At 35.2% G+C, this 26934-nt stretch overlaps 1 protein-coding gene across 1 annotated transcript in view; it reads left to right on the top strand.

The window, feature by feature from the left end:
- Nucleotides 1-26934, top strand: part of LOC136036140 (activating signal cointegrator 1 complex subunit 3-like) — a gene marked incomplete in the record, with an annotated part of 134567 nt that overhangs the window by 47642 nt on the left and 59991 nt on the right. The window contains 7 exon segments of the mRNA XM_065718176.1: nt 1170-1475; nt 8419-8667; nt 13971-14297; nt 18040-18384; nt 19957-20208; nt 22731-22907; nt 25947-26314. Coding sequence (XP_065574248.1) covers nt 1170-1475; nt 8419-8667; nt 13971-14297; nt 18040-18384; nt 19957-20208; nt 22731-22907; nt 25947-26314 — 2024 coding nt within the window.

The following is a 26934-nucleotide window of genomic DNA, read 5'->3' as shown; positions in this document are numbered from 1 at the left end:
ATGGACCCTGATAGGTGGACCAGGGCCCTTCGTGCCCCTTCGGGTAAATGTCCTTTGTATAACATTAAAGGTATAGAGAAACATTCCATTTAAAATTTGGCAAAAACAAAAGCTCCTAATTGCACTTACCCCATCCCCCACCTGAATATTTTCCTAACGGTGATCAAGATGCCCTTCATCTATCCAAGATCTGTTTTGTTAGGCACATTAATGCAGTCTTCAATGTTGCACAGAAAAAAGTAATCTGCCATAAGAGGGGTACTTACAACCTGTAGTACCAAAATATTCCCGGAGATAAAGGGGAATTAGATGTTAATCCCCCCTCTTTTTCAGTACGTCTGAAAAAAGGCCTCTCTTATCCAGGGAAGTTAATGAAATTGGAAATACTCCTATTTACTTGACTCTTATTTGACTCTGAGGTGCCAAAGATTGAAATCCTTGTTCTTTGGTTTCAAGAAGGTGTAAACATGTCTATTTTTCTACCAAAATGTATCTACGAAATCTTTTTTTAAATTGGTTATTGCAAATTTGTCGAAAATGCAAAAAACTTGGGCTAAACGAAAATTGCGGGAAATTAAGGACAAATCATATCAAAATCACAAAAATACTAAGACCTTTTATGAAAGTGGCTCCTCAAGGATGTGGGTAATCAGAATGTGCATATAGTTCTTAAAGTCCCAAATCGGTAGCAAGGGATTTTTTTTCAGATTGAAATTGAACTTCAGGGCCGAAAATGGTCGAAATCTGAAACATAATCCAGCATCAAAATTTGGACTTAATACACTTTTAGGAATTTGCATCTGACTACCTTAAAGCTTGGACTTCTTTAACGAGATTTTGGACTGTACGACTATGGGGAAACCAATAATTAATTGATTTTCACTGGTTTGGTGTAAACTTTCATCTTCGCAATGAAATTAAAAAAAAAATATAATAGCACATCTATTTTTAGCCTTTGGGTCTTCTTCCCCCTCCTGGAATTCCAATGTTTGCTAATGATTACTTGCATTTTTTGCAATTCAAAAATAAGTATAATTGATTGATAGAAGGAAGAAAAGAGCCATTGCCAAAGAGTTTTAAAACCTTGTTTCCTCAACCTCAATCTGAAACATTGCATCATACCTTACTTTTTCTTATTCCTGGTGTGGCCTTACTTTGCTCTATTTCAGATTGTGTATGTCGCTCCTATGAAAGCCTTAGCAGCAGAAATGGCTAGAAATTTTTCTCAACGACTTGAACCACTTGGCATCTCTGTTCGTGAACTAACTGGAGACATGCAGCTTACGAAGTCTGAAATAGCCAAGACCCAGATGCTTGTAACAACCCCCGAAAAATGGGACGTGGTTACTCGTAAAAGCAGCTCAGATATCGCGCTGACCCAAATTGTTAAATTACTTATTATTGACGAAGTTCACCTTTTGCATGGTGATCGTGGTCCTGTTGTGGAAGCCCTAGTTGCCCGGACTCTCAGACAGGTATTTAAGAGAAATTCAAAATAATGAAAATGGTGCTTTCATTATTCATGAAAATGAATAATGAATTTCATTATTCATGAAAATGAATAATGAAAAGTTCACCTTTGCTATATATTAAAACGCATGAATTAAAAGGATTAAAGAAACCAAACAAGCATGATAATGACATGGCTCAGGTACACGTCACCAATGGTCCGATTGGTCGTATGACAAAAGGCAATTGTTGTTAGTTGTATGAATTTATGTAAAAAATAAGACCGAGTGAGAGAGAGGGGGAGTGAGAAAAGAACAATGCCATATCACGTCACCCAGGAAATTTCTAAAGCTAAATTTAAAAGCCAAACATAGGAATTAAAAGGATTAAAGAAACCAAACAAGCTTCATAATGATATGGCACAGATACACGTCATCAATCATCTGATTGATGATATGATACAAGGTAGGTGTTGTTAGCTGTATGAATTTATGCCGAAAAAGACCGAGTGAGAAAGAGAGAGCGAGTGAGATAAAAAGTGCCGTATCACATTACCCAGAAAATTGTTTAAGCTAAATATAAGAATCAAAAGGATTCAAGAAACCAAAGAAATCTGATGATGACATGGCACAAGTACATCAATCGTTTTCGCAATTGATCAGTCATATTAATTTTAGTCTGTTCCACTATGTTGCTTCAGCACTAGTCTTTTATTTGTTTTATTTGTTGGAAAAATGCCATATCATATTACCCAGAAAATTATTAAAGCTAAATATAAGAATGTTTTTTTTGGATTAGTCGTTTTAATTTTAGTCTGTTCCACTGTGTTGCTTCTGCACTAGTGTTTTATTTGTTTTTGCTCTTTAATTCAACCGAGTAAAATTATAATATAGAAGTTTTTTTTTTTACCTCTGATTGGCTATTGAGGAATACGGGTAAAAAAAAATTATCTTATTTCTAAGAGTAATGTGCAATCATGGTTACTTCTCTACATAACCATCTTAATATTTAGGAATTTGCCATATTTGCAAACAGACTCTGCAATAGTAGTGCTGTGCGGAGCAGCGTTGCCAATGCGGAGCAATTTAGGTACCGTTTTGGTACAATTTAGAGATCCTGGTACAATGTGGTACATTTGGGTATTTTTCATTGCAATACAGATTTTCGTGTATATTTTGGTGTTACTTGCTCCTTTCATCTCGGATATCTATTCAGGTATCATTTTATCGAAATTTTTCTTCTTTTTATGTCAATTTTTTAACCTGCTATTAGGTGGTACAAATTAACCTTTTGCGAAACAATTTCAGTTAGAAAACTGGTACAGTTTATTACGGTGTTGACAACGCTGGTATGGTGTCAGGGAAGGCGTGACCCTTTCCTCTTCTATCTTTAATTTATGAGTTTTCTCCTTCTATATTATCTAACTCATTTACTGACATTTTTGTTTCACTAAATATCTCTTATCTCACTTATGCGGATGATATTCTTTTGATCAGTAGGACTAAAAAAGGGTTTTGTCTGTCTGTTTTAATGGTAGTATCTAAAGTTTACATGATTGGACTGCCTCTAAATCTTTTGGTGTATCTATATCTTTCATCTAATAGCAATATTATAATATTATATGCATACATATATATATATATATATATATATATATATATATATATATATATATATATATATATATATATATATATATATATATATATATATATATATATATATATATATATATATATATATATATATATAATGTCACCAATGCAACAGCACAAACATATAAAAAAGAGGGAAGACAGAAGGAGAAAAGGAAGACTGTTTTCCTACATTAGTGATTAATATAGATCAGCCCTTGAATGAGGCCTTAACCCTACTCATCCATGCAATCACATAGGTGCTAGCTAAACAATAGCTAGAAGACGGTCTAATCAAGGTCAAGGGTTTATCCAGGAGGGGAGCTACAAAAAAAAAAAAAAAAAAAAAAAATCAAACAGCGTTGATTAAGGCATTCCAAATCTGTCACAAATTGAGATTGGTATAATAGAAAGTCTTTTGCTAATTTATATTTTGTTTTTTACAGATCAATCGGTTTTGTTTCTTCCCAGACTTTATGCCATTTGAATAAAAAAAAGATATTAGTTCAGATAGTTCATTTTTATTTTCATTTTCCTGTTTACTGTCGATAATCGAGAACTCATCTCTGTTGACCAACTCCCGGGTATCTGTCAAAACTTAGGAAACGTACTGGCAAAAAAGCACTATTGTAAATTACTTTTGGTAATAAAATGGGCTATTTTTTTATTCATCCCTCTTATATTTATAGACAATTAGAGGGGAAAAAAACCTTGTATGTGGTGGTTGTAATTTTAGTTTAAATTAGAGCAATTTTAATAAAAGACCTAAGGCTTCTTATTAAAATTTGATTAAAATTTGATGGATTGATCAACCATCATAAAACAAAAGTAAAATAAAACTGCTAAATAACATTTCTTCAGGTCAGGAAAGCTCAGAATACACGGAGTCATTAACGTAAAAAAGCAAAACTAAACAAACAAAAAAATAGCTACGAATCTAATAAGAAAATGTAAAAAAGATCAAAGCCATAACCTACGAAAAACTAAAATAAAATAATTTTCAAAAGCAAGATATTGAATATTAAGAAAAACAGAATGATAATAAAAACCAAAATGCGCAATTTGAATTACTGCCCACTTCAGATCGTATTCGGATAAAGCACTGAAGATCCAATTCTTTTGAGTTTCATTTTCATGTGTAGTGTAGCTAGTAGCTTCAGGTGTAGCTAGGGCTAAATTTTGAGTTTTATTTTCTTCAGGTGTAGCTAGGGCTAAATTGGCGCTTTTAGGCCTGAGCGTTTTTGCCGCTCTGTATTCATACCATAAGAGATACTTAGATAGATACTTAGACAGTTTATTTAATATACTTAAAAATTAAAAAACATTAACCCCCAACAGAGAGCAGAGCTCGTAAGGTTGGGCGTGTAAATGATGGGACGTGCGCAAAACATCTCGTCATAATAATAGTAATAATAGAAAAATTAATAAAATTTACCGGAAAAAAACAATAACAACAAAAACATAGAAAACAAAAATAAAAGAAAAGAAGGGAGAAAAGCAATGGTGGGCAGGAGGGGGGCCGATGGGCAACGATGGGAGGCCGTCCCATCGTTGAGCCAAAACAAAACACATAAAGAAAAATATCACAAATTTTTAAAATTCCATCATTAAAGGTAAATAAAAAAGTTAAAAAACAATCTTTAATAAACGCTTCTGTAAATACAGCTGAGATTTTTGGGATTGATCAATCTGCCTTTATTTATTAGCCTATATTTCTTTTCAATGAACGGCATTAGGTACCTAAGTGAAAACTTTGACCTTTCACATCAAACAGTTCGTGGTAACAAACTGTAGTAAGGAGCGACCCGGCTCAATAGTAACCAAAACTCTAAAGAATGGAATTTTGATACCAATAGCTACATCAAAAGAATCGCATTTTAATGCTGATTTTAAATATATAAGTTACGAGTACCCATCAAAAGTTACGAGCCTGAGAAAATTTGCGTTCTTTTAGAAAATAGGGGGAAACACCCCCTAAAAGTCATATAATCTTTTTGTTTTTTTTTCCAGGGGTGATTGTATCGACCCAGTTGTCCTAGAATGTTGCGAGAGGGCTCATTCTAACGGAAATGAAGAGTTCTAGTGCCCTTTTTAAGTGACCAAAAAAATTGGAGGGCACCTAGGCCCCCTCCCAAATAAAAAACAAGTTTTTTTAAACTGAAAGTAAGGAGCGACATTAAAACTTAAAACAAACAGAAATTACTTCATATATGAAAGGGGCTGCCTCCTCATGCATTAATTCAAAAACGTTCAGAAAATAATTAAAAAAAACTAGTCTTTTTCACTGAAAGTAAGGAGCGACATTAAAACTTGAAACAAACAGAAATTACTCCGTGTATGAATGGGACTGTTCCCTTCTCAACGCCCCGCTCTTTACGCTAAAGTTTTTTACTGTTTTAAAAAGTAGAGTTAAGAGAAAGAGTCAAACTTTAGCGTAAAGAGCGGGCTGTTGATGAGGAAGCAGCCCCTTTCATATATGAAGTAATGTCTGTTCGATTTAAGTTTTAATGTCGCTTCTTACTTTCAGTTAAAAAAAACTTGTTTTTTTTTTTTATTTAATCTTAGAATCCAGTATAATTCCGCCCACCGACGAGCCAAACGAGAGGGCAAAATCAAAAAGATTTATAGTAGAAATAATTTTTAGGATTTTTAATTTGAAAATGCAATAAGGATATATTTACATCACGTATACGTTATAAATCTGACAAATTTAGGAAAAAGAACATCGTTTTTCTTTTAAATGTATTTTCATGTTTTGATGGTCGATGTAAAAAATCTCCAAGTATTCTAACTGCCCTATTTTGTAGTACCTGTAATTGTTTTAAATACGTCAAAAAGGCAATAAGATAAACAATTGAGCAGTAATTCTAGTACGAAGCAATTAGAGAGTGTTAGAATATTTTTAGTATGGAGAATGGAAAAATATTTTTCACATGGTACATCGACCCAATATTTTGAGCAAGTTTAACCCTTAAATGATCAATGTGATTACGAAAAGACAACAACGGATCGAGAAAAGCTCCTAAATAACTATATGACTGAACCCTAAAAATTTATTCCCCTTAACCTGAAGCTCTTGACAAGAAATCAATTGAGTGGTGCGTTTTGAACGACCAAAAACCATAAATTCAGTTTTAGTAAAATTTGGTACTAGATTATTAGAAGCAAACCATCCATTTACTGAAGTAATAATTACAATCAAATTTTCAATTAATGTAGTTGAATCCCTCGCTTTAACAGATATACATGTGTCTTCTGCAAATAGAATAGCAGGGTTAATATTCCCCTGCAAACTTTGCGGAAGATCGTTGATATAAATTAAAAATGAGAGCGGATCTAATACTGAACCTTGAGGGACACCAATATCATTAAGGTTTTTTAAATTAGAGAGTTTTTCATCGACATCTACCGCAATTTTACGTCCACACAGGTATGATTTTATTAAGTCTAGTCCCATCCCTATTATGCCTGCATTTTCCATTTTGTTAGAAAGAATTTCATGGTTTAATGTGTCAAATGCCTTCTTAACATCGTAGAAAACGGTAGCCACGTGGAAATCATTATCTAAACAGTCATTTAATTCTAGTAAAAAAGCTGCAACTGCGGGTTGTGTCGAATGGCGTGCTCTAAATGGTATTAAGTAAAAATGGTATTAAATGGTATTAGTAAAAAAAAAAATTATCTTATCCAAATAATTAGAAATCCTTTCTTTTGTTACTTTTCAAACACTTTAGATAAAGGCATTAAAATTGCAATGGGACGATGATTATTTATACCAAATTTATCACCTTTTTTTTGTAACGGAATTACCCGGATACTTTTTCATCTACTGGGAAACATACCTGAACTGATACATGAATTAAAAGTGGTTCAGAAATCGCTCCAGCAATATTTTTTAACAACTTTGTTGATAGTCCATCATATCCCACTGAATTACCACTTTTTACATTTTTAATATCCTTATGGAATTCTGCAAAACTGACTGGGGCCAGAATTATGCTCGTATCTTCAGAAGGAGGGAAATAATATTTAAATATCCTGCGAAAAAAAAAATCTATTCCTGCAGGAACGATAAATTGTCCAACGCCAATAAAATAATCACTAAACATATTAGCAACAGCTTGCGGTCCTCTAAATTCTTCACTGTTTATTTCATATAATACCTCGGGATGCGACAACCGTTTATTTTGTCCAATATCATGATAAGCTCTTTCCCTTTCTCTGAGAGTCCTTACCAACAGGTTCTATAATTTTTAAAACGCAATATATTTATTTCTGTGGGATACTTCATTTTTATTTTATATAAACGGGTTTTTTTCATTAATCGACCTCAAAAGGGTCTCATTTACACAACGCTTCCTTAGAGCATTTCTCTTTCCAATTGGGATTCTATACGGGCAAAATTGATCAAGCTTTTCAGTCAGTATATCATAAATTTTATCTAAGGATTGATTCGGACTCTTTTCATTAATTGCTGGACTCCACTCAACGTCATCAAGCCCTTCTGTTAAATTTTACAAATTTTTATGCGAATAGTCTCGACGCTTTGTTCGACTTTTTTTTATTATAAGGGAAATATAGCGGAAAATAAGCCATAATTATGCAGTGATCAGATGAATCATCAGGAATGACATATGTATTAACGGTGCTAGTGAGCCTATTGGTAAATCCTAGCCTGGGTGTAGCCACAAATCCTTTAAAGTAACGTAATTACCTACTCTGGCTAATGCCATCTATCTGTGTAACTCACCCTGCCATCTAACGTTCCGTCGTATAGTCAGTAATAAAAAAAATTAGTTGTCATTGAAAATTACTTTAAATATTACTACTACTGACAACTTACTGTAGCACCAAATCGCCTGAAGCCAACACAGCTATGCGCGCTTCTCTTCCATTCGAATTTATTCAGAGCTTCCCACTTTCCCTCTCCAATATCCTTTAAATTCTTCCTTATAACCTCTCCCCATCCCATTCGGGGTTGACATGTATTTTGTTTGATCCTAGATGGATAGCCCCACACTAAGAAATGCCTTTTCTTGAATAGGGTATATTAGTAGACTGTATGACGGGTATATTATCGTGTCATGTCAGATTAAAGACGCTTCTTTACTACTTAGATCCTTGCAGTCGGCCCTGTGTTGTGTTGGTACAGCATGGTTCGAATTGGGCATATTAGCACTGAAAAGTGGAAGAACAAAAAAGTGGAATCATGTAGGATAGTGCAAGATCGCTAGATGGCAGGCTTTTTAAAAATTTTATCTGTATATAAGGAAGCTTTCAGTATTATTCAGCTTAATAATGTGTAAACTTGACTTTTATTTTCAATATATTTTAGGTTGAAGCCTCTCAGAACATGATCAGAATTGTTGGACTATCTGCAACACTTCCAAACTACATCGATGTGGCTCGATTCCTAAGAGTCAATCCATATATTGGCCTATTTTATTTCGATGGACGGTTTCGGCCAGTTCCACTTGAAACAACATTTGTTGGTATTAAAGCTGTAAATCCTCTCCAGATGCTAAGAGACATGGATGATGTTTGCTATAACAAAGTTGTGGATATGGTAAATAAAAAACATCAGGTAATATATTTTTCTTCTTCTCATATTTTTTATGCGCGTTTTTTTATTGTGCTTTAATTAGTCAAAAGCCAATCGCAAAATCAGTAACACACATTTTTATCCATCCCTTGTATTCTCTTTTAGGTGTAAATACGATTTATGAGGTAAGAAACTACAAGTGCATATTTTTCTGTGGCTTCCACAGTCTATCATTCGATACAGAATATTGTACTATTTAGATACAAGCAGGCAGATTTAAGTCAATCGAAAGAAACAAATTTGTGCCGCATTTCAGGCACCACAAATCGGTAGAACCATGCTCCCAGATCCTTCATATTTGCAAAAAAAAAAAAAAAAATCGCAATCTTCAGACCTGGCGCTGTCTACATCCCCTACAAGTTTCTAGCCTATCAAAAATGAAGACAATTTTAGGCTAATTTTGGGCGTAGTGATTTGTTAATTCGATATAATTTTAAAATTTTTATTCAGAAAAATTGTACACGCTTTGTTTAAGCAAAATCCCGTCTCATGTAGTTATCATAGTGCTCTTTTTTGAGCATTCAAGACTTAGCACTAGGAATCAGAATTAAATTCAATTGCACATTTTTGGCAAATTAAAATTATGACTCGTTTTGTTTTTCTACAAACGGAGAATTTTGAAGCTTTCATAAAAGTAAAGAGTAAAAGTATAAAAGTAAAAGTATAAAAGTAAAAAGTATAAAATGTATAAAAAGTATAAAAAATAAAAAAAGTATAAAAGTAAAAAGTTAAAGCATATTTTCGGAAAAAGTGACATTTGACCGTAGGGGATGTAGACAGCGCCAGGTCTGAAGATTGCGATTTTTTTTTGCAAATATGAAGGATCTGGGAGCATGGTTCTACCGATTTGTGGTGCCTGAAATGGGGCACAAATTTGTTTCTTTCGATTGACTTAAATCTGCCTGCTTGTATCTAAATTCACGAGTACAAAATTTTAAATAAAATATCTGATCTCTAAAAACATCAGAAGCAGTTCCCTAGTTGAAACGATTCTTTTCCCCTGTGCGATTTTATTTGGATTCCCTGTCGTGATTTCAAAATGGTCAAAAATTAAATGAAAAAGTTTTTTTTTTAAGGTTCATTAAAACCCAGGACGAACAGAAATTGTTCCGTTTATTAAGGAGACCCTCGCTCTTTACGCTAAAGTTGTAGAAAGGATCACAAATGCAGACTGGGACGAAAAGACTTCAGTAAAGACCAAAAACTATTGAAAAAATATAATTACTTTTGGTGTAGCTTTCTATCATTTCTTTAAGAATCAATCGAAGACCTGAATGCACCTTGAGTGTACTTCTGTCTGTGAATCCTAATAGTTTGGAGTCTAAGTTTGTCTAAGTTTGACTCTAAAAGGAGTCTAAAGGAGTTTAAGTTTGACTCCTTCTCTCAATTCTACTTTATTAAACAGTAAAAATCTTTAGCGTTAAGAGCGGGACGTTGATGAGGAAGCAGCCCCTTTCATATACGAAGTAATTTTTGTTCGTTTTAAGTTTTAATGTTGCTCCTTACTTTCAGTTAAAAAAACTTATTTTTTATTTAATTTGTGAACGTTTTTGAATTAATGCATGTCTGATTTTGGCTCTCCGCAAATACATAATTAAAACGAAATTTGCGTATTCATTTTTATTTTTTGCTAAATGGCTTTCTCTTAGTTTTGATCAGACGATTTTGAGAAAAAGGGTGGGGGAGGAGGCCTAGTTGCCCTCCAATTTTTCGGTTACTTAAAAAGGCAACTAGAATTTTTAATTTTTAACGAAAGTTTTTACTAGTAAAAAATATACGTAACTTACAAATTAACTTACGTAACGAACTTCTATATTTGTATATTTTTATTGCGTACATGAGGGGGTTTGCCCCCTCGTTAATACCTCGCTCTTTATACTAAAGCTTAAATTTCGACCCAATTCTTTAAGATTGACCTCTGAATCACAAAGGCTGTAGAATACATAGTTGAATTTACTAAAAATACTTTAGCGTAAAGAGCGAGGTATTTAAGGAAGAGATGAACCCCCCATATGCGTAATAATCTCTGTTCGTTTTAAGTTTCAATGCTGGTCCTTACTTTCAGTGGAAAAAACTTTTTCATATTTATTTTTTCATTGTTTTTTTTTTTTTTAAATAATGCTAGGAAATCCTGCACCCCCTTCATGGAATTTCTCTTCTCCCATGACAAAGTCCTCCAAGGAAAGATCCTCCCATGTAGCCCCCTCCCCTCAATCCCCCAACTAAAAATCCCCCTGAAAAGGTCTGTACACTCCCAAATAACCATTACTGTATGAAACGCTGGTCAAAGTTTGTAACTTGCAGCCCCTCCCCCGGGGACTCTGGGGGTGTAAGTCAGCCCCAAAGACATAGTTATTATGTTTTTTGACTATCTTCAAGAAAATGGCTATCTCAAAATTCTGATCCGTTGACTCTGGGGAAAAATGAGCGTGGGGGGGCCTAGGTGCCCTCCAATTTTTTGGTCACTTTTAAAGGGCACTAGAACTTTTAATTTCCGTTAGAATGAGCCCTCTCGCGATATTTTAGGACCACTTAGTCGATACAATCACCCCTGGAAAAAACAAAACAAACAAACAAATAAACACGCACCCGTGGTCGGTCTTCTGGCAAAAAAAAATACTAAGTTCTAACTACTACAGTTAAACTACTACAGTATGGTTTTCTGATGCGCTGAATACGATGGTATGATTTTCGTTAAGATCTTATGACTTTTGGGGGGTGTTTCCCCTTATTTTCCAAAACAAGGCAAATTTTTTCAGGCTCGTAACTTTTGATCAGTAATACTAAATTTGATGAAACTTATATATTCAAAATCAGCATAAACATCTGATTCTTTTGATGTATCTATAAGTTTTATAGAGTTCTTTTTACTATTGAGCCGGGTCGCTCCTACCTATAGTTCAATACCACGAACTGTTGGAAAATAAATGCAAAATGATTTCTAAAAAGCTGTTATCAGTGTATATTTGCAAAATCGCCTCAGTGTCTTTGCCAGGACAGCTTAAATTGGATGGACTTGCTAAAATTTGTCAATTTTTCTTCTTTTTTTTTCTTATCAAATATTTGCCAATTTTATAAAAAAAGATACATACAAAAAGATTTCTAAAAAGCTGTTATCAGTGTATATTGGCAAACTCGCCTCAGTTTCCTTGCCAAACAGCTTAAATTGGATGGACTCGCTAAAATTTGTAAATTTTTCTTCTTCTTTTTTTTTTACCAATATTTGCCAATTTTATACAAAAAGATACATACAAAAAGATTTCTAAAAAGCTGTTATCAGTGTATTTTGGCAAACTCGCCTCAGTTTCCTTGCCAAGACAGCTTAAATTGGGTGGACTCGCTAAAATTTGTCAATTTTTCTTCTTCTTTTTTTTTACCAAAATTTGCCAATTTTACACAAAAAGATGCATACAAAAAATTTCTATAAAGTTGTTATCAGTGTATATTGGCAAGCCCGACTCAGTTTCCTTGCCAAGACAGCTTAAATTGGGTGGACTCGCTAAAATTTGTCAATTTTTCTTCTTCTTTTTTTTTACCTTGATAAGCTTAAGGAAATGCTTTCTTGTGTTCCTACTGTCCCACACACGCGATTAACTTTTTCTTTCAAGTAGTGCAGTAATTAAACCGAAGTAAAATGACTGCCAAAGCACACTGTGTGGAGTTTGGATGCGAGTGGCGTAATCAATTCAACAACTACTCTCCTTCCCTATCAAAATTGTGCCTGCACGGATACTTCCTTTTTATTTTATTGATAGGCTTTAAATCGGTAAGTGTAGCTGTATCACTTTGTGGTTCATCAAATCCAGTTTCCGCGATTTGAAGTGCATCCATCTCTTCAATGCTGAGGCCAGACTCAGGCAAGGCCCTAAATCATCTAAAAGGTTGCGGTCTGATTTTAAGTTGGTATCGAAGTCATAATCAGATAGAAATTCGTCTAGTAAATTTGAAAGATCTCCTAGGGCTATCTTATTCTTTGTATTACAAAAAAAAAAAAAAAAAAAAAAAAAAAAAAAAAAAAAAAAATTGTAATGAAACACGAGACATGCGTACAAGGTCTACTAGTCTTTCTTGTATACGTCAAAAAATCCTATTAATAATATACACAATGATAAAGGTACTAAATGTTAATATAAATTAATTTTTAGGAATTAAATGAATAAAATATATAGTAATATTTGAAATTAATTAAATATAATGAATATAATATATAAATATAAATAAATGTAAAATTATAATATGTAAATAAATATCTCAATAATAATAACGAAGAAATAATGAAAAAATATAAAATATATATAAGAATAAATATAATAAATATGACAAAATAATAATAATAACGCAGAGAAATAAAAATGAAGACAAAGAATTTTAATCTATTAACAACTACATTAATGAATGATACTGGCAATAAATAATAAAATAGAAAATGAGACTATCCAAGCAAAGATTCTCCTGCGCAGTGGCAGATGCATCTAAATTTAGGGGGGAGGTGTATTTTAAAAATCTAAGCGTTGTAAGTTTGTTGTTTTCTCGTGTATTTAAATTGTCTCGAAAAAAGGCATTTTCCACATAAATACAAAAAAAGGATTTTTATAATAAAATACAGAAAAGGTATGTTTAAAAATCCAAGGGGTCAAACAAATTTAGGGGGCATTCTCCCCTCCGCCTCTCAATGTTGCAATGCTAAAATTTCGATTTGTACCAAGCTAAGCTCTCAAAAAATACTTTCTGGAAAAATGTACCAGACAACAAAATTTTTAGCGCATGTCGCGCAACACGCACATTTCCTTTCGAACGGTACTCTCTCAAAGGGGGGGGGGTATGTGGTCCTCCAGTCTCACGGTAGTTTTAAAAATGGAACACACGAGTCTCACTGTTTTGGACCACAAGTTCACAGGGCTCTAAATGTGATTTCCCCAGAAGCAATTGTTGAATTTTAAAAGAACCTAAAAAAAGGCATTAATTGATGTTTTTTTTCGGTCTGAGATGCCAAATCCAGTTTTTGTTCAGCCGTGACCGTAAATCCCGTCAGTCCCGAAAGGGCTAAATTAATATTAATATAGGATTTTGTATTTTTTTCAGGAATTTTGGCTTATTTAGACTCAGGACTTGGCGTGGGTTTGGCAAAATGATTCTGAATTTCTTACTTAAAGGAAAAGTTGCAGAGATGTATAGGTTGGAGGAAAGTTCTTTTCCTCAGACTTTGCTAAACTAAGTAGCAAAGCTTAAGTAGTCACATTTGATATTTACAAACTTTTGGTTTAGTGTTTCATATTTTGTTACAGGTAATGGTTTTTGTTCATGCAAGAAACGCCACTCTTCGAACTGCCGAGACTTTACGAGAGATAGCCAAACAAAAGAATCAGCTTCAAGCTTTCCGTGCAGCCAATGACCCAAAATTTGGCAATGCTGTCAAAACCCTTTCTAAGTCAAGAAACAAAAAACTCGGCGAGATTTTTCAAGATGGTTTTGGGATTCATCATGCTGGAATGTTGAGAAGTGACCGAACCATGGTTGAAAACCTATTTCGAGATGGGCTAATCCGAGTGTTAGTCTGCACGGCAACTCTTGCGTGGGGAGTTAACCTTCCCGCCCATGCTGTAGTCATTAAGGTAAACTTGTCTTACTCTCTGTGACGAAAGTTTTTTCTCCATATTGCATTCTTTAACCACAAATTATCTCTAAAATGAGCATTTATGTACGACTTTCCAACACTTAGTCTTTTATTATGGAGTGTGCTAGATAAAGTTTTACCAGTGTTGTAAGAATTACGGATTGATTTATGGCGTATGAAATTTAATTCTAAGGCCAGAACATCCAGATTTACTTGTATTTTGGCATGTTGATTTGTATCTCGGCTTGTTGATTTTATAAGCGATTCTTTCTCGCTTTCTCTTTTTCTTTTCATCTCATCTAAATTGTGAGCTTGCTTCGTAAGTGATTTCAGCCTTGTGCTTCATATTCTTCATAGACCAAGGATGTTTTTCTTTTGAAAAAAAAGGCCATAATGTGTTGCCTATTTTTATATAATAAAAATAGTTCTTATATATAAATTACCATAAAGCCTCAAACCTTATGCTCACGGTTTTTCTTAAAAATAAATCAATGCGAAAAAGTGTTTTTGTGCTATTATAAAACTATGCAAAACAGAAGCTGCATTTATCGTGGATTATAGATGAATCTATATCAGGCCAGCGGAAATCCATCTTATATACATGGTTAGGCATCTATTCATCTAGAAAGAAAAAAAAATTAATTACAGGAATCAGCATTTTGTTATACTCATGAGTTATATGGACCACGTTTAATATTTTCTGTTTGTATCCAGACTCTCCATGAAGTATCAAAGGGTTGGTTCTGTCTGCTGAAAAAATTATCTTCTGAAAAGAGCAAAAGAATATTTTTTTTCCCCAAAAAACCTCGTGTATATTAGGTTCTACAAAAAAAAAACCTATGATCGTTCCATGCAAGATGGATGAAGATATGGGGCCTGTTTTTGTGTTAACCAAGGCCTATCGGCCGTGAAGAACCAGTATCTTTGTGTTTCTTGATCCTAACTAATCATTATTCAGACGGTAATCAAACTAGCAGTTCTGGAAAATATAGAATTTGTGACACTGTTCTTCGTCTTGATCAGGATCACATTTATATGTGTTAAGAAATAATATCTCAAGTGCTGTTTCGTCATTTAGGTGTTAATTGAGAAATTATTAAGTACTTATTTAGTATATAAGTACGTATTTTCGCATTAACCGGGTGCTTTTTCAGCTGAACCTCTGGTCAGAGTGAAAATGGGCCTCTAGTTGTATAACGACGGAAAGTGTTGTCTGAGGTTTAATCTTGGTCACTAAGAATAACTTGTGAAAAGACTCCAGAGCGTCCGTAAATTGTGATATCGGTTCCAATGGATGAGATTATTTCACCAAGAAACATCCCCTCTGTTTAATACTAGACATTTTCAGCGCTTTTGCAGCCTCCAATATCAGGAGCTTAGTTTGCTATGCGGCAGGGGGGGGGGCAAGTGCCTCTCCCAGATCTCTGTAAGCCTCCTCCCACCCAGACCCAGTTTGCTCCCCCTTCTCCCAGCTGCAATTTAGTTTCTTTATGATATTAAAAATAATACCATAAAAATTTTATGGTATTAAATAAAGGACCTTTTTATGGTATTAAATAAAATAAAAAAACACATTTTTTTCAACTATATATAACTGTAGATAAGTCTGCAAACCAAGATTAGAATATTTGAAGCTACAGTGATGATGATGATACAGTGATGATGATAGTGGTCAAATATGGCTCGGAAGCATGGGGGCCATGAAAAGCGGATGAAGATTTACTAGATGTTCTCAGAGAAATTGCCCTCGGATTGTTCTGGGTACTCGGCTGACTGATCGTATTTCATACAGTAGGATGTACGAAAACTGTGGTTCAATCCCGCTTTCTAGGGCTATAATGAGAGATAGGTTGAGATGGTTAGGGCACGTTCTGCGGATGAAGGAAGACAGATTGCCCAAGATTTTCCATTTTGGCTAACTGTCTAGGGCTAAAGGGAAAGCAAGTGGTCCTGCGGTTGGAGTGGGAGGATGTCATAAAGAAAGATTTAAAGGAAATAGGAGCTTCCTGGGAGGGTGTACAGAGGAAGGCTTTGAATAGATTGGGATGGAGTAGGAGCGTGCGCAACTGTGATGGCCTCATGTGGTTTGGTGCTACGGTGAGTTGTTAGTAGTAGTAGTAGTAGCATTATATATTATAAATATTTTTATAACAAATGCTAAATTATTGGAAACATCAATATTAACAGTTTCTGCCAATTTTTCATGCGGAGGTTTTCCGGCAGAATTATCCGGAGACTATTTTCCTCGTGTTTTTATTTCTGAGCAACAATTTCCTCGTAAAGGGGCATTTATGGAGCTATCGAGAAACTGATTAGACATTAAAGTCTTATTTGAATGAAAGAATGCTAAGGAGAATTTTTCCGACTGAATCGTCAGCAAGCAACTTTACGGGGAGGGGGATTCTCAGTGAGGATGGAAGTATCTGAGGGAATTTGACGGGGGCAAGGTTTACTTTACGTTGGATGAAATTTCACCGAAGGAGATGTCTGTGAGGGGGAGGGTTGCCCCGCCATATATGAAGGGTGTCCGCCTCCTTAATACCTTGCTCTTTACGCTAAAGTTTGACTGTTTGTCCCAATTTGTAATAGCGTTTAGTGAAACACGGGGACTTTTTAATTAGACTAGGAAGCTTTTTTAAAAGTGCTAACGGCTTTAGCGTAAAGAGTAAGGTAATAAGGAGGGGGCAACTATTCATATAAGGAATAAATCTTCCAAAATTAATTTGCAAATTTTGTTTAAATTTTTCATGTGCGGTTAGCCAAATTTGAACCTGTATTAGTTAGAAAAGTTTCAGAAATTAAATTTAAAAGGTTTTTTAACTGAAAGTAAGGAGCAACTTTAAAGCTTAAAACGAACAGAAATTATTCCGTATGTGAAAAGGGGTTGTCTCCTCCTCAATGCCTCACTCTTTATGCTAAAGTTTTCATTTTTTTTTAAAGTAGAGTTGTAAGAAAGAGTCAAACTTTAGTGTAAAGAGCGAGGCGTTGAAGAGGGAACAGAAATCTTTCATATACGGAATAATTTGTGCTCGTTTTAAGTTTTAGTATCGTTCCGTACTTAAAGATAAAAAACTTGTTTTTTTCATTTAATTCAAAAAAGAAAAGTCTATCGCATATTGTTTACATATAGCATTTGTTATTGGGAAGTAAAAAGACATTTTTCGGGAGGTGAATTTCTCTGGGGGAATTTTCAGTGGTGGGATGTGGGAGAAGCCCCCTCTTAAATACTTTGCTCTCTACGCTAAAGTATGACTTTGTAAATGGTTGCCACATCATTTCGGAATATTTTCACACAAATAGATAAACTCTGCACTGTTTATTTCAAATTCGCAAAATGCTTACTTCATTTACCGTCTTTGACATCAAATTCAGCATTAATGCGGAAATATAAAATATATGACCCTTTAATTAGGACTCCTTTATTAATATTTTAAAGTTCATTTGATGTGTTTGATACAATGTCTTATATATACAAAAATTAATCTATGCTAATTGTTAGGTATATGACTATAGGGTCTTACTAGTGTATGTGGGGGAGGTGGCAGAAGGGGACTGCCATCAGGGCCATCCTTGTAGGGGGGGGGGGACAAAAAAATGAATTCAAAAAGGTCGTTTTTCTTTATTATTAGTCAGTTTGTTTTTCATTTTGATTATTGCTTTTTGCCATGAGGTTGGACTGCTGTTTACCAATGATTAATTTTGCACTCGATTTGGTAAAATTTACATATTTTTTTACTTAGGGAACTGAAATTTATGACAGCAAGAAAGGAAGTTTTGTTGACCTTGGCATTTTGGATGTTCTCCAAATCTTTGGTCGTGCTGGACGACCTCAGTATGACACAAGTGGCCATGGGATGATCCTCACCAGTCATGAAAAACTATCGCATTACCTTTCGCTGATTACGCACCAATACCCAATTGAATCAAACTTTATTGTGAACATGACCGATAATTTGAATGCTGAAATTTCACTTGGAACAGTTTCGAATGTATCAGAAGCTGTAGAATGGCTGAGCTATACCTATTTATTTGTCCGCATGAGAAAGAATCCTCTTGGTTATGGTATCAAATACGAAGATGCTGCGGTAAGAATATGTCCTATTATTTTAAAGAAGCTTTGATTTTTTAGTTGTAAATGCATATATATATATACACACACACACACACACACATATATATATATATGTGTACATTGTCCTTGTCTTGCACATGGTTTCAAAATTATCTAACAAATTTCAACGTTGCTTCTTGTATATTTACCTGTTTATTTGAAGTGTGTGTAAATACAGAAAGATGTACGAAGACGTCATCTTACCCAAAGTAAACTCCAATCTAATTATGACATTCATTAACAGGCAGCCATAATAACCCATGTCAGTGTTGCGCAAAAACGTACTTAGAATTTTGTAGGGGTGGGGGAGGGGTTGATAAAAACAAATCTAGTTTTATTCAATAATTTGAAAACCAACTGTACTGAAATACAGGAAAATTTAGGGTTATAGAGCGGCTTGGGTGCTGAGCCCCGTTACTCCTAGGCACGTCTCTGATGTAATGTAACAAAAATAAGATTATTCAGTGCTGCTAAATATATGTCTGATGATTTGTGTAGAGGGACACAACTCTATCAGCCACAACTCTAGAGAGACAGCATAGGTTACTAGTTGACTAGTTGCAGAACAGGTACTTGCAGACCTGTTCTGCAACAGGTCTGCAAGTTCTGCAACAGTTGCAGAGAAATATCAGCCACAACTCTAGAGAGACAGCATAGGTTACTAGTTGATTAGTTGCAGAACAGGTACTTGCAGACCTGTTCTGCAACAGGTCTGCAAGTTCTGCAACAGTTGCAGAGGGACCAAGTATCAGCCACAACTCTAGAGAGACAGCATAGGTTACTAGTTGATTAGTTGCAGAACAGGTACTTGCAGACCTGTTCTGCAACAGGTCTGCAAGTTCTGCAACAGTTGCAGAGGGACCAAGTATCAGCCACAACTCTAGAGAGACAGCATAGGTTACTAGTTGATTAGTTGCAGAACAGGTACTTGCAGACCTGTTCTGCAACAGGTCTGCAAGTTCTGCAACAGTTGCAGAGGGACCAAGTATCAGCCACAACTCTAGAGAGACAGCATAGGTTACTAGTTGATTAGTTGCAGAACAGGTACTGAGTTTCAGCGGTCTGTCATTATGAAATTTGTTATAAAAAACAAAAAAAAATATTATCTTTAAGTATCAGAGCCAGCAGGGTACTTAAGACAATCCTTAATTAGTAAAATAATAAAATCCATATTTAATAAAATAAATAATAAAATCCTCAAATCAATAATAAATCCTTAATTAGTTTCTTAGTATAATTAAGTTACAAATCTTTCATATAAGTGAATCGTACAAAAATTATGAGACTATGAAATCAATTGAAATTTTTAAAATAAATCACACCAAAAATTGTAATATTTATTTTTTTGACGTTTTTATGAGTCAGACAAACATTTTGGGGAGGGGAAGGGGGGTTCACAACAACCCTCACCCCCTGGATACGGCTCTGGTCCCGTTTTACCAAGCTGAGGTCAAACCCACTAAGCCAACACAGGACTGAACGGATGCAACTTGACAGTTGTATTATTTTTGAATCGCCTACGGTTTACTTTGTCATTTATTTTCAGGATGACCCAATGCTCAGCAATTTCCGTCGTGAGCTGGTTTTTCATGCTGCACGTAGGCTTGATCACGCTCGAATGATACGTTTTGACGAAGTTACAGAAACTTTAAACTCAACTGATTTAGGACGTGTTGCCAGTGATTTCTACGTTAAGTATGATACCGTCGAAGTATTTAATGGTATGATAAAACCTGTCATGAATGAAGCAGAAATCCTGCAAATGATGTCAAATGCACAGGAATTTGAACAACTAAAGGTAATTTTGTTATTTAAATATGCCACGGTGATAAGTAAAAGTAATAGACTGTTCTAACCATCAAGGTTGACCATCATTTTGTAACCATCAGGGTTGTACCTCCGCTGTATTAGAACCCTCTAATTACCAGAGAAAAGTGTCACTAGACGATATAAAAAGAAGAAAAACACCCACAAAGTAATTACCCATTACATTGCGGACTGCTATTGAATTTTGTTAATTAAGAACGTCCTAGGAAAGCTTTTGCTGTTGACCTTACAGAGAAGGACGAGAATTAAAAAATCGTGTCACAATAGCGAAACTGATAGAAGTTTTCCTCTGTCAAAGATGTTTAAAAAACTAAGGAGGGACGGTATTAGCCTCCCAAGCCTTTATTAGCTATATGCTCCTCCTCTCCCCCTTCCTTCGATTGTTCAAAGTTGTGCCAATATAGAAGAACATTAGACAGAGCAAGGGTCAATTTACCCTCAAATGAGGAGAGCCAATTGCAATTTTTTAATGTCATTTTTTTTTCGAAAGGTAATATGATGCCTTTCAATGCTCCTGGGCAGCCCTACATTGTATCAGATCAATATTTCAAGATAACAATTAATCAGAATGGTTCGAAAAATTTGCCTCCGGTGATGACTTTGCTAAGTCTTGTTCAGATAAGAAACATTCAGTGATTTTCAATCTGTATGATGGCTGAGCCCAAAGAGATCCAAGTTAAAACTTTCTATCTCTTTAAGTGTAAAAGATGCGTAAAGTAAAGACCATGCGGCTTACCCTCTACTGAATTAACTAAAGAAGAAAAAAAAAATCATCGGAATATTTCGCTTACAGAATTTGCAATGGTGCATAAGCGTAAATATTGTTAGTATTGACAAAAAGTAAAATAAAAATTAAAGTCAAATATTTACAATCCCGCACCTGACCGCTTTAACTAAATTGAACTCAATACCGGAGTTTGTGTCTTGCTCAAGCTTCTGTGGAATTTAGGAGGATTTGTAGCATAATCACAACCTTTTTAAAATTCTTCCAGCAGCGATGGATCCACGGGGAGCCCTTTCCCTAGGCCTTGGGTGCAGTTTTTTTGTAATTTTTTATATTTATGTCATATATCGAGTACCAAAAGCGTGTCCCATCCCATCTCCCTTCCGTCAGGTTTGAAACGGTAAAATTTTATGTCGTTTTTGTTGCATTTATAATGATCTGTCAAGCAAGACAAACTGAAAAAAAAAAAAAAACTAGACATTAGCTCTACTCCCTTCTGAAATGTGGATCCGATACTGTCTTCTAGTCTTCTCCAACTTTTTACTGTAAGGACTGGCGGTTTTCTTATTTTTATGCTTTATGGTGGATGACTCGCATCTCTGTTGTGGCTTCCAATATAAGTGTATGTACAGTTTTGTAATAACTGAATCTAAGATGGTTAGTTTGTTTAATATAATATATCTTGTTTGTGCCTGAAGTTGACGAAGATCTTTAATGTGCTGAACAGATACCCTGTTAAAAGGAATTCTGTTATAGAGGAACCGACATGTTTCATATGTCTCTGATTAAAATCTTGTTCACATGTAGTTTGACTTAGATTCTTTCTTCATATACTGGAGATGTCCATGCGGAGGTCCAAAGTCCCAGTGGCGCTTGAACTTCTAGAGATTCCTTTAAAAGGCGGGCATTCTAATCGACGATGCCCAGAAGTCGCTATGGGCTACACGTTACGGAAGAGAATTTCAACGCTCACGGCGCCTACGTACCTGGGAGGAAGGGAACCAAAATTTTCCGCAAATTCTGGAAACTTACTCAAATTATCAATTTTTTTCACTGTTGTTCCCCCCCCCCCGTATAAGAAAAAATACTGCGTACGTGTCTATCTCATGAAATCATTCAGTGTGGATCGAGGTTATGTCAAAATTGAAGCGTTAATGATACAACCGTTTAAAGATTGCAAACTATACGTTGTCAACATAACGCTTTGAAATGCATTCAATAACCACATGAGGCACCATTTTATTTTTTGCAAAGGAGGTTTACTCCTCTATATTTAATGATCTTTTTTCTCACAGGTAAAGGGCGGCTAAGAAGGTTAAAGAGGTGGAGTTTCATCCTCTAGAGGGCTCTTGACAAAACGGTCACTCTAATTGAGGATGCCCAGTAGTTGCTATTGACTGCACATTACGGAAGAGAGTGTCAACTCTCACGACAGGGGCATACCTGGAGGTATGGATTTCTGGACGTTATAAGGATTCCTGGGGACCTTTTGGTCAAATTATCTAATTTGTTTTTTGTTATCCCCCCCCCCCCCAAAAAAAAAAAGAGTACTGCAGCGTACTTTGTTCACTAAACAATTTGGTGGGAATGAAGTTTATGTGAAGAAGTCAGGTGTTAACGAAAAAAACATTTAAGTGTTGCAGATAACACTAAGTATTCAACGTAATGCTTAGAGAAGCGTTTGAAAACCGCTGTTATATGAGGCACCATTTCAATTTTCACTTAAAGGATATTTAATAAACCATATTTAGTGATCTCTTGTCCCACAGGTACGTGATGATGAAATGGATGAATTGGACAACCACATCACTTGCGATTGTCAAGTTCCAGTGAAAGGTGGCAGCGAAAACGTTCACGGAAAAGTGAACATCCTCATGCAGACGTATTTGTCCAAAGGCAGAATTGACTCATTTTCTTTGGTGTCTGATCAGATGTATATCTTGCAGGTTGGTTTGTGCTTATGTATTTCTCGATCTTAACCAAAAATATCCAGAAGTTACTGATGCACCAAAACAAGATTAATTTTATCCTTTTTTTTAACGCGTTCAGAAAGAAACTTTCTAAGCGTAATCCCCAGGGAAAACATCCCCTGCAAGGTATAACTTACCAGGAAAAAATTCACTGACTGACAACTAAAAATATCTTTCTTGATGCATTATCTTCCTCTCTCTCTAGAGAACCTTCCAAGGGACGTTCCTACATAAAAGAACCTAAGTAATTATATTCCATTTGAGCTAACAATGGTTTCAGAATTGAGGCATATATTTTTTGGTTCCTTCGGTGTTATGCGTGCAAAAATTATTGTTGCTGTGATTTTTTGTTTTTGAGCGTGATTTTTGGGTGTGGAAGTGACGTCAAACTAAATGATTCTCCTAGAGGTAAGTAAGGCAGGGTGTTTTTTTCTGGCTCTGCCTCCATAAGAGCCATGACAGCTTCAGCTCCCATATGGAAGCTGAGCAGTCTTTCAAAAACGGATGGTTTTCCTTATCGTTGCATATGATCAGTGCTGTTCCTAGGGTTGGTGGTGCCTGACGAAAGATGAATTAGAGCGCCCCCCTCAGTACTAAAATATAAGCAAAGAATCAAAGTGAAAAATTTGATCAAAGGGGGCAACTCTCTATCCGTACGCCCGCTCCGCTGTGGTGCCTAGGGCAGCTGACCTGGTTGCCCCTCCCCCTTTGAACGGGTCTGTATATGACGAAGAACAGTAATATACTAATGAAGAAGAAAAAATGATCGGACAGCCATATCTCCTCTTCAGAGCGAACAAAAAATATGTATTTAAAAAATGCCAAAAAAGACAAAGAAAAAACCAAAGGCAAACGTGGAAAGTCACTGTGAAAAAAACAAAACTAATGAAAGAATCAAAATTAAAAGATGAATAAAGTTCAATAAAAGCCAAAATTAAAAGAATTAAAACCAAATACCTACCAACCATAAATCGAATCAATCACCAATATCCGCGATTTGCTCCCATCGACGGATACTAGCGAACAACTGACAAATAAAAGAAAAAAAATATTCACTCAAGACAAAGGAACCGGCAGTTAAATTAGTTGGAGAACTATGTCAGTTGATTTTGAATTTCAATAATCGCATTTCTTGCAGATACCCTTTGAGATCTAAATGGTTGATGACGCCTTTTATTATGTGAACGTGAACGTGGTTAAGGGTTTATTTCAGGGATTACGAAGGTATTGGTTTCTCTTTTGAGAAAGTGGAAATATGAGTCATTTGTTCTTAAATCACTGGGATCTGTTCAAAGCTAGACTCAAACACCCATGAACTAAAAATTACTTGTGGGAGATATTGAGGTCATACCAGCATACAGAGGAGCAAGGTTTATTAATTTAATTAACCCAAGTTTTATTAATCAAGTAATAATTAATTAATTAATCCAATTAATTTAATTAATTTAATTTAATTGATCCAGTAAGTGGAGTAGAAGTGTGAAAACGAACCATTTTCTGTTTTTGGACAATAAACTTTTTTTTAGTTCATTAAATTAAAACAGGTTTAATTAGGTTTATTAAAACCTAATGGACAATAAAATGTAAGCAATGTATTGGATATATTTTTTAAAAGCGATATATTAAAGGGAAATCAGGGTTGTGAATTAGTAATGGAAAAATATATGGTTTTTATACAACACGAGCGATCACGAAGGCAACATTGTTATCTGTATTTTTCATGTGTTAGGTGGTTCAGTTGTAGTTTTTATAAATTAATCCACAGAGATAACGAAAATAGCGAAGTTTCTTCAAAGCTCCTAAGTTCAGAGACGCCTTACCATAGGGTTGCTAAATTAATTTTTAGGGTGAATGTTTCATGACGTTATCATTTGTTAAGTTGGGAGTCTATTCAGGTGTTTGCCTTTAGTCATAGTTTTAATTTGTAGTTATTTTGAAAAAAAATAAGGGTCAAAATATGAGGATTCTTCGATTCTTTTTTTTTACATTTTTTAGGTGGTTCAATTGTCGGTTTTATAAATTAATCCACAGAGATAACGGAAATGACGAAGTTTTGTCAAAGCTACTAACTTCAGAGACGCCTTACCATAGGGTTGCTAAATTAATTTTTAAGGTGAATATTTCATGACGTTATCATTTGCTAAGTTGGGAGTCTATTCAGGTGTTTTCCTTTGATCATATCTTTAATTTGTAGTTATTTTGAAAAGAAATCGGGGTCAAAATATGAGGATTCTTCGATCCTTTTTTTCGTGTTTGTGTTTGCCATCAATTATGCTCTCCTTTATATTTTTTTCTTTTCCATATAAATTATTCTTTAAACTGGTCGTTTTAGTTTTTATACTTGTTGTGCAATGTCCCGAAGCTGCCGTAATCATACGTCTGTCACTCCAGGCTCCGGATATTTTTTCTTGGGCCACAAGTATTTTTGCATGTATAGAACAAAACCTATACGCATTTAGACAATGATCCACATAGCGGGGGTACCGATCTCATGATTCTCTGCCTTTGGCCAGGACTACTATGTGTGGTTGGGGGCAAGCCATTCGACGCTTCCCGTATTTTCACCCAAAAATTTCTCCAGGTACCAATTTGGAAGTGGTCGACCACGGCCGTATCCAGGGGTGAGGGTTTTGACCCTATCTCCCGAAATTTTTGTCCGAATCATAAAAACGTAACGAAAAAAGAATATAAGCAAATTTTATAGGCCTTTTTTAAAGTTTTCTTTGTAACCCTCCTCCCCCCAAAAAAATGATTTTGCCCCCACCCCCCGCCAAAAAATCTTGGATAGATCCCTGGAGCCGACCCTAGCTGATCTCATAGAGTTATACTGCTGATCCCCGTTCTAAGTCAAATAAGCAGCGACACCAGGACTCGAACCCCGTCTTTACAGACATGGGTTTGCAAATTCAGCGCGCTAACCACTCGGTTAGTACTTCTATCAAGCAGTGAAATCTTGTATTTGCGAGCTGAGATTAATTGCCTTTTCTTATGTTATTTGCTGTTTTTTTCTTTCAGAATTGCCCTCGAATTGCTCGTGCACTATTTGAGATAGTGTTACGAAAGGGCTGGCCTTTGCTGACTGCTCGCCTTTTGAAAGTAGCGCTGATGTTTGAGCGTCAAATGTGGGATTTTGAAAATCCTTTAAGGCAATTCACTACTCTAGGTCATGACTTACTTGAGAAAATAGAAGACAAAAAGCTGACGATTGATAGAGTCAGAGAGATGGACTCAAAAGAACTCGGCATTCTTATTCGAGACCAAAAAAACGCTCCAACTGTGAAGCGTTACGCTCACGAATTTCCAAAGGTAGAACTTGATGCCACGATTCAACCCATCACAAGAACGGTTATTAGAGTCATGCTGATTGTGTCACCAGATTTTAGGTAATACTTTTGCTTCTTAATGGCATTTAGCATTTGAGAATTTTTCAAAAAAAAGAAAGATGAAATGTGTGGTTCCTCGGGATTGCCATTGTAAATAAGAGATTTTGATAGGATTTTTCTTTTCTTTGGGAGAGAAATAAATCCACAATTTGCCTGAACGATTTGTTTAAATGTTATTGACATAAGACTTAGTAGTAAGTTATTATGGAGATAGTAAAATTTTGTTTTTAAGCGTAACAATAAGAACTAAAAATAAAATTAATAAACAAGAAGCTTTTTTGAACTGTCTGTTCCACAGTCTATCCCCTCACCCTGTCTCCTTTTCTTCTATCTTTCTCTGTCTTTCTTTCTTTTTCTTTCTCTCTCTATCCATCTCTCTAAATCTTATCTGGTGTAGTGGATAGTATAGCTGGGATCAAGCCTGTAGACCCGGGTTTGATTTCCGGTCTGGGATTTTTATGGCAGTTGGTATTTACCAAGTAACATACAGCGATCGCAAATTCTGTCGGTCTGTCTGTCGGTCCTGATTTTGCTAGTTTAGGCCCTTCCAGATAAGTTAGGGCGATGTAATTTGGCAGGCGCACCAGGAACTAAGCCAGATTAAATTAGAAATAGTCTTT

This window comes from Artemia franciscana, chromosome 2 (genome assembly GCF_032884065.1).
Source record: "Artemia franciscana chromosome 2, ASM3288406v1, whole genome shotgun sequence".
Taxonomy (NCBI): domain Eukaryota; kingdom Metazoa; phylum Arthropoda; class Branchiopoda; order Anostraca; family Artemiidae; genus Artemia; species Artemia franciscana.
The sequence above is the reverse complement of the archived record's forward strand: the minus strand, read 5'-3'. Positions and strand labels throughout refer to the sequence as shown.